Source organism: Nestor notabilis, unplaced genomic scaffold (assembly GCF_000696875.1).
Source record: "Nestor notabilis isolate BGI_N333 unplaced genomic scaffold, ASM69687v1 scaffold33686, whole genome shotgun sequence".
Classification (NCBI taxonomy): domain Eukaryota; kingdom Metazoa; phylum Chordata; class Aves; order Psittaciformes; family Psittacidae; genus Nestor; species Nestor notabilis.
In genome coordinates this window covers 12,953-21,188 of record NW_009932070.1, presented here as the reverse complement: position 1 = coordinate 21,188, position 8,236 = coordinate 12,953, and the positions used below count along the sequence as shown (strand labels likewise).

At 40.7% G+C, this 8,236-nt stretch overlaps 1 protein-coding gene across 1 annotated transcript; it reads left to right on the top strand.

Moving 5' to 3' along the window:
• The first annotated feature begins 2,590 nt into the window (after window positions 1–2,590).
• LOC104407031 lies at window positions 2,591–7,324 on the top strand. Its single transcript, XM_010016200.1, has 2 exons — window positions 2,591–2,999; window positions 7,185–7,324. Exons 1-2 carry the CDS (start codon window positions 2,591–2,593, stop codon window positions 7,322–7,324), a joined length of 549 nt encoding a protein of 182 aa, XP_010014502.1.
• Window positions 7,325–8,236: the final 912 nt, after the last annotated feature.

Sequence of the window (8,236 nt, the reverse complement as noted above, 5' to 3'; positions counted from 1 at the left end):
GGGCTCGGCTTCCCCGAGGGCTAGGATCGAGTGACTAGTCACAGCCGATAGCCACAGCCAAGTAAAACGGTGACAACAAAAGAGCTAATTAACTTTTTAATGATTATTACTATTGTAAGGAGCTATTCGTGACAGTGAGTGGAAAGGAGGGGTAAACTGCCAGGAGAAGAGGGAAAACAAAAGAACGAAGAAAAGTCAGAGCCAAGTTTGAATAGCACACACACGAACTTCAATTTATGGACAGAAAGACCTAAAAACTGGAGGGATGAGTGTGTGTGGGGGAACTGCTGGAAGCATTCACCACAAGCTCAGGTAACAGATCAATGAAAATTGACATTCCTCCCTGAGCATCCCCTCAGCTCTCAGCCATCTAAAAAATTGAATCTGAACTTTGTAAAAGACTAAGAGCAAAATGCTGCCAGGGTTAGATCAGACCATAAAGACTAGTGGTCTTGGCTACTGGCCCTGACCAATGCCATTCACACCACACCTGATATGGCACCCACCATTGTATTAACACCCTGCCAGCTCCCTGGCCAGGGCAGTCCCTTTGCTCACACCTCTGACAAATCTAGAACCCTTACCCTTGTCTTACCCATTTTTGTAACTTTGAAAGTTCCCAAAGGGGTTGAGAGGCAGAAAAAGCGAAGCAACCTCTTCAGTTGGTAACCAGTGCAGAATAGATGGCCCCTGTCCAAGTGACACACTTAAAAGACAGTTTTAGTATTTCTCCTTTGAACTATCTGTTGTTGGTGACTGTTTTGTTTGGGGGGTTTTCTTCCCCATGGTCATATCTGAGATTGCTAAATTGCTTTGAAAACTAGAAGGTTGATAAACAAAGTTAATTATGTCCCTTGAAAAAGTCTCAGTAAACATAAGTATGTACAAATTGCATAGCACATATGCCCAGGTGTCCACTGCACAGTGGAAAGGCTCCAATGAACAAACAAATAAGAATGAAGAATTGACTCAGAGGATGTCTTCAATTTTGCTTCAGAGAAAGCAATCAAAACCTGCCTTGTGCACTATGGTACAGAAGAGCAATGCTTCCAGAGATCCTGGGAGCAGCATGAGGGCAACCTCATCACTACCACCACCACTGTCATAGGTGACATCCAAGTAAGCAGAGCAGCATGTGAAGAGCATGCCACCCCTCTTCTATTCACTAACATCAAGGTTCAGATCCAAGGCTGTCAAGCCAATTCTCCTTATGAGATGCCAACTCAGATTAAAAAGTGACTGCAAGGAGTTGGAGAGTAAAGTCTGAATACCTCCAAAACGTTCCCAGAACCTGACCAGGTAGCCAGATATGGGGCTAGCTAAGAATATCACTGCTAAGACTGAAATCACTGAAGAGTACTTTAGATCTACAATGAAATATGTTCCACAAGCAACTTGCCCCTCCCTGGGCTTGCACACTGGCTGTGGCTTGGCCACTTTTCACATACAATCTGCACACCTCTCCTGCCTTCAACATTTGTCTTCATAGAGCAGAGAAACATTTCTTGGGCTCTCAATGATCACCTGTAGAAGAGGCTTTCTTCACAAAAACCAGTTGATTATTAACTTAGGTTCATGAGGAGAGGCAGCTTCTCCCCTAGCAACACCCTCCAGCAATCAAACCAAACACATGAAAGCATGAATGCCCCAGAGATCAACACACAAACAGAATTGTTTGTCCTAAAAGCTGATCTCTGATGTTGTGGATTTCCACAAATGGGAGGTTCTCCGCATGCCATGAGCTATACTAAAACCTGCCCCCAAATCTGTTACACATTAGAAATGTGTATCAGAAATACTAGAAGCAGGTTAGAAAATGCACAATAGAAAGATGTACTAGAAATGAAATCTGATAGAGACAGCTGGGCCTTTCTCCAAAAGATTATTTTTTTCAGGATTTCTCCCCCTATAGCTGCTGCTTATCAAATTTCACAATTTTCCCTAACAGACACTTGTTACAGTGATCTACAAAAGGCATCTGTACTTTTTTACACACATATATATACACATACATACACACACCTGCTGCTATGCTGTGGCTTTGCTATACCCTCCTTTCAGTTCTGCATTTTAGCGAGTAAAACACTCCTGTTTCAATGGATTACTTTGCAATCTACCATCAGTTCATTAGAAGACAGTTTCAACAAGTAGTTTTCCACCTGCTGTGTACAGATCCCTGTGAGTCTGCTAACTGTTTTAAAGGGCTTAAAGGCTTGAGGAAAGCAAGACTGCCTAAAGGCTTAAATTCTCTATAAGGAGGAATGTTCTTTTTACTGTAAAAGGTTAGGGACCTGTAAATCAAGGACAAAAAGTTTCAATATGAAGAGTTCCACATAAAAAGAGTTCATCAGATGGATTTGAGGATGATTAACAAATTTTAACACATGCTTCTGCTGCACAGAGTAATGCAACTCTCCTAGTATTTATATTTTTACATGCAAAAAAAGCATACACAGACCCTTAAAGATCAGAGAAACAATTACCAACATCTGAAGTGCCTTCTATATAATGTAAGGTACCAGGGCTTTGTTCCCACATCTAACAGCAAGGAGTTTTTCATCTTTCTGGGTTTTTTACATTTCAGTGTACAATGGACCTTGGGAACAGAAGAAGAATCCACTGCAACATGAGACTCACCTACTCTCTGCTAATCATGGGAGCATTCTGCATGACACCCTTCCTCTGCCATAGCCAAATTGATCCACTAGCTCTTGGACGAGCAGACCCCCAGTGTTGGCAATCCTCCTCAGCTGTCTTACTGGAGATGAGAAAACCTCATATTTCTGACTCTGTCAGTGGCTTTTGGGACTTCATGATCTTCCTGAAATCATCAGAGAACTTGAAACATGGGGCTTTGTTCTGGGACCTGGCTCAGCTCTTCTGGGATATCTACGTGGACTGCGTGCTCTCCAGAACCCATGGCCTAGGGAGAAGGCAGCTAGCAGAAGCTGAACCAAAGATTGCTAGTCTACGTTCTCAATTTACAGGGAGAAACCAAGGTTACTACTCCTTTAATACATGTCTCATGGGCAATAGCTAGAGTCTAGCAGGAAAGAAAAGAGATACAGGCTTATTGCATTATGTGGTAATAGTACAGAAATAGAGAACATGCTGCACAGCCTCTCAATCAAGTACAGAGCTATGTTTATGTTTAAAGTGATCTCAGTAAAAATTTGACCTCCAGACAACCTGTACTCTAATGACAGCTTTTAAGTTTCAGTTTGATGGGGGAGGAAGGGCAGCAGGAAGTGAAACATAGGAGGATTCAAACAAAGAAGGCAGTTCAGCAACTGAACATACAAATATATTCTTTATATATTTTTACCACTATTGTGCTATGGACAAGCTAGTTCCGAATCCCTCATTCCAAGGGGTGCATCACCCCAGGAATGCATTGCACTGGCGCTGCTGGGGGGAGTGGCAGTCTTTCAGCAGAAGAGCAAAGCTGTTTACTTGCCATCTAGTAGTCAGCCTCTAGGCATTTCCATACTAGTAACTTTGCCCAGCACACAGTGGAGACAGACCTAGGACTCAGACACGTGCAGGCTTTCAGACACAGCTACAGCTTCAGGAGAAAGAACACTACCTATGACACTAAATGCTGCAATTCCTAACCTCCAGGTTAGCAGCCCCAGAGCAGAATCCCCAGGCTTAAACTAGCCGTCTCCATATTTGGCAAGGTGAGAGCTGGCACCTCACAGTAGCATCTGCAACAGGTATCATGTCAATTAGCCTCCCCATTCCCAGTAGAAAGATGCAGCATAGCTTTTCCTAAATCTCAGTCCCTTCCAAGGTTTCAGTTCTGATTCTGCTACCAAGAGGTGCATCCTTCCCTTGAGAATGCACTTTCAGAATGGGCAGGTGCTGTAATGTGATGGCGGGGCAAAAGTGCTGCTGCCATCACTAAGAGTGTAGTGCGTTGGGCCCACAGGGAGAAGGCAGAACTGTCATGCCACTTGAATGGATTCAGACCCTTACCTCCACTTCCTAGATCAGTGTCTTAGTTATCAAGATGTCTGAGGGGAATATCCATGGAAGAATGAAGAACCTCTCTGGGCAGCTACCCATTAGAGTGTCTCTAAATATAGGGACTTTAACTCAGGATTATTCTACCCCAGGGACACTATACCACTGGACAGTCCAGCTCTTGCCACAGACCTTAAGATGTTTTGTGTATTGAAAGATAGGATTTGAGATAAAAAAGATCTAGGTCCTTCACCCTCATTACCTACAGAGAGCACCCTAGCCATTAAGCTGGAAGATCAGAACTGTGTTTGAATCAGCCTCCTCAGACTGAAGAGCTCTTCACACACACAGATAGTTTCTAAACTCTGAGCCAGACCACCACTATCTGCATTTCAAAAGAAAAAGAGTGGGTCCTATCCTGCTTTGCAAAGAATCTGAGCTATCACATAGCTTTGCAATCTTGACTGAGTTGAGATACTTTGATGGTAAACAGCACAGAAACCCCTTCTGGTTCCCAAAAAGCCTTAGACAACACAAAGGCAACAAGTTGCTTGCTCCTGACCAGACTGATACAATTATGGATGCAAACAACTTGCAGCTTTAGAGATGAGACAGTAGTACTATCAAAAAGCAAGATGTCCACCAAGACTAAAGCACCAGATGAGTTTTTTTTTTTTCAGGATTGCAGCTTGGAATATCATTAAACTCATTTTTAGCCTTTTGTTTACACCTGGCTCTTCATGTCTCTATCACATTGTGATTTTCCTAAACAAAGAGCTTTTGCTCCAGTTTTTTTTTTTTGCTCTTGAGATTAAGAGTAACAGTCTGATGGTATTTTGAAGAATCAGATTATGGGGTTTGTGATGAATACTGACTTTTGTTTACTCCTAAACAATTTTAAGCACTACTAGGTATTCATACTTTAAGATAAAGAAGGATTTCTCCCCTTCTCTATTCCTTTACCTCTTTGCTTTGCAAATTGTAATCAGTTAATCTGGTTTCTCTGTACAATCAATTAAGATCAGTGAGTAGCAGGCAGCTTATAGCAGTGACTACCTAGTTTTTATTTTTTGGAGGAGCTATCTAACCTCTTATCCAAATCTCCCAGTTTCTTAACAAAGCCAGCTGGTTTAATCTTGGTAACCCTTGACCTTACTGCTTTGTTCTGTCAGTGAAAACAGAAGTCAACTGTTAATAACTGCAGATACAAATCACATCCTATGAAGTGATGAGGAATAGAGCTACTGTTTCTTGTGCATAAAAGATATGTACAAGCCTATTTTCTTAGCCCAAAGAGCACAGCATTTGAACGGCCTTGTGTACTTCACGTCTGCATGGGTGGGTATGAATAGCTCTCAGTAGGCTTGTTCTAGAAGTCAAACAACAACGCAAGATTTTTTTGCTTTATACCATTACTTTTGTAGCTGTTGATAACATCTTTATTGCTCCATACTAAAGTTTTAAATCTTACTCCTCTTAAATATTTATTTACCATTTCAATTTGCTGGGGATTTTTTGTTTGGAGTTTTTTGTGTAGTTTTGGGGTTTTTTTGTTTGGGTTTCTGGGGTTTTGAATTGCAAATAGGATCATAAATCAGGAGCAAGCTGTAGGCTGCATTCACTGTACACCTTAAACATATCATGGAATTGGAAAAGCAAAACAGAGATTTGGACTTGGCACAGCAGTGTTGATGTTAAGGTGCTACTATTTTAGTGTCAGATTTCAAAACTAAAGGGTAAATCCCATGAGGTCATTGTGAAAACTGAGTATCAGGAACTGAGCTTTTCTAAGAAAATTTCTAAGAAAAAACATCAGTAAACCAACCAACTAACCAAAAAACCCAAACCCCCAAAAACCAATAACACAACAACCAAAAGTGCTCCAAGCAAAAAGCCTCATGAAAGCCTTGGTAAAAGTTTCTCAGTAGTACTGAACAAAATACCTTGCTCTCCTAGGAAGCAATTCTGAGTGCACACCAAGATAGTGATAGAAGTAGTCCAGGTCCAGACTCTGGGGTTCAAACACTCTTTTCTGAACAGATCTAGTCATACCAGGCTCCTGACTGTAGTTACCAACAGGTCTCAAGATACTCTTCAAACTCTACACAATCCATGAAAAACACAACAAAATCAAAACAACCATATACAAGTTATCTGACAAACCACCTCCATCCAACTAAACTCTTATTTAACCAGCAGCATTTCAGCTTTCCCAGATATCCCACAAAAAAGTATTAGCTTTAAACTGAGACAAGTAGGGAGAGTCCTTTACAGTTACCTTGCCAAGACATCTTTAGTAACTCATCCATTTCCCCTAACAAAACCTGAACACTATGAAAAAAGCACATTTCATAAAAACATTTTCAACATATTACAACACTTGAGCGAGATACATTATGGTTGTAAGAACTCTTAATGAGCCAAAACAAGGCTTAAAAAACACAAGAAGAATATAGCTTTTGTACTCACAGCAAATCTTCCTGAAGAGTAGCTGTACAGGAAGACCCACTTCAAGAAACCACATAGCACATCTCCTGTACAAACACTCAAAGAACAGAAAACCCTCTACCTTTTTTTCTTCTTCTTTTCTCCTCACCCAGCAGTGCCCCTGCTACCTTGATTCTCAGAGTGGCTGCAGCTGTGCACACCTCCCTCACAGGTGCAGGTAATGGGGCTCAGATTAGCACCTCAGATCAGGTGCAAGGGAGGGTAGCGGGGCAAAGGCTGCTGTATTATGCATTTGAAGTCTGGTAAATAAACAGATACTGTGTTAAACGGTTTTTAAGACGACAAACGTGTGTAAAAGAAATAAACCCAACTGTGGGCTTTAGGAGATCATTGCAAGGAAACTGCCCCATAGTTTCTCAAGGAAATAACAAATGTGCTACTAAACAGTGTGATGACAAGCCAGTCCGTCAGTAAGACTGTAAGCAGGCTCAAGTGCTTAGGCTCTGCTAATTACAAATGGAAGAATTTAAAGGAACATTGAAGGAAAAGGTCTGTGCTAGGGGAAAAGATCAAAGTAACTTGTTACTAAAAGGCAACTTGCAAATGGAGAGATATGTCTATCACCAAAACAAGAGGTTTGGGGGCAATGCTGATAAAATGGGGACCAGCAGCTAAAGACAGAGGAAACATGGATGTAGGAAACTGAGTATTGCGCTGGTCTTACTGTTTGGAAACTGATTATTTATGTGTATTCTCATGTAATTTTTCAGGGATATTTCCTCATATTCAGAGGTCGCCAGTTCTGAAGAAGAAAGACTCGATTGAAGATTTAATAAGCATCCACATGCATAAGAGCAGATCTATGTTACTTGGAAGAATCACTGAAGAGCTAGGGAAAAAGAAGAAATGACACATTTAGTCCAAGATCTTGATTTGTATATATTTTGAAGCTACTTCTATTTATTTATTTATTTTGCATTTTAATCCTCATTCATGTCAATTTAGATGGTGGAAGAAGGCCTGTAATGATGAGCACTGAATCTCTGGGCTTGTGGGGTTTTTTAATTGCTTATGAATTCAGACTCGTTAATAAACTGCATGATTTATAAGCAGTTGCCTACTTTAATCTGTGTGTATATCAGGCTGTTTGTAATGCATGTGACCTATCCAAACTATCGTCTTTTGGGTGCCAAAACGGGAAATAACTGATCCTTCAATAAAATATAGACAACCAGAGCAGGAAGGTGCCAAAACCCTCCACTGGTTCCAAGACAGGATTAGAGTCAAGGTGGTGATGTTTTATTGTATGCATTGCTGTACTCTTGTACAAAGCAACCACTGCTGAAAGACATCATCCTAATAAAGAAAAGGAGTACATATTTTTATATTAAAAACACTTTAAAAAGATGGTTTTGGTTTTCCAGTGAAAGGGTTAACAGGTTTTACCAGCACCTTCTCTAGGTGCTTTAATATGCTCTTTTTTTTTACAGTATTGTCCCTAAATTTTTAGTTACTAAAACCATCACTTAAAGTGTTTAATCAAAAGAATTCTCATGCATAACTTGAATTTGCATCTTTTTTGGTTTGCAAGTTGTTTGCAGACAAAGCAGTTTCCTCTGTGACTGTTACTGAGAACTCTAATGGGCAATCTGATACTAATGCAACATAGCTTTGGCAGGTAACATTTGATGCTTTGATAATGAAATATTTCCATAGCCTGGCTGGCTGAATGCAACTACAAAATTAAACTTTCCAGGGAAACTACATTTAGATGTTAATTCAAAGTTGCTTTCCTTGAATATGTGGCAATATTTGGTGTGCT

Excerpts from the sequence above, each read along its gene's own strand:
- LOC104407031 (XM_010016200.1), top strand. The coding sequence starts at position 2,591 with ATGGACCTTGGGAACAGAAGAAGAATCCACTGCAACATGAGACTCACC. Across the intron at positions 3,000-7,184 it reads ATTTACAGGGAGAAACCAAG|GGATATTTCCTCATATTCAG; the intron begins GTTACTACTCCT and ends GTAATTTTTCAG.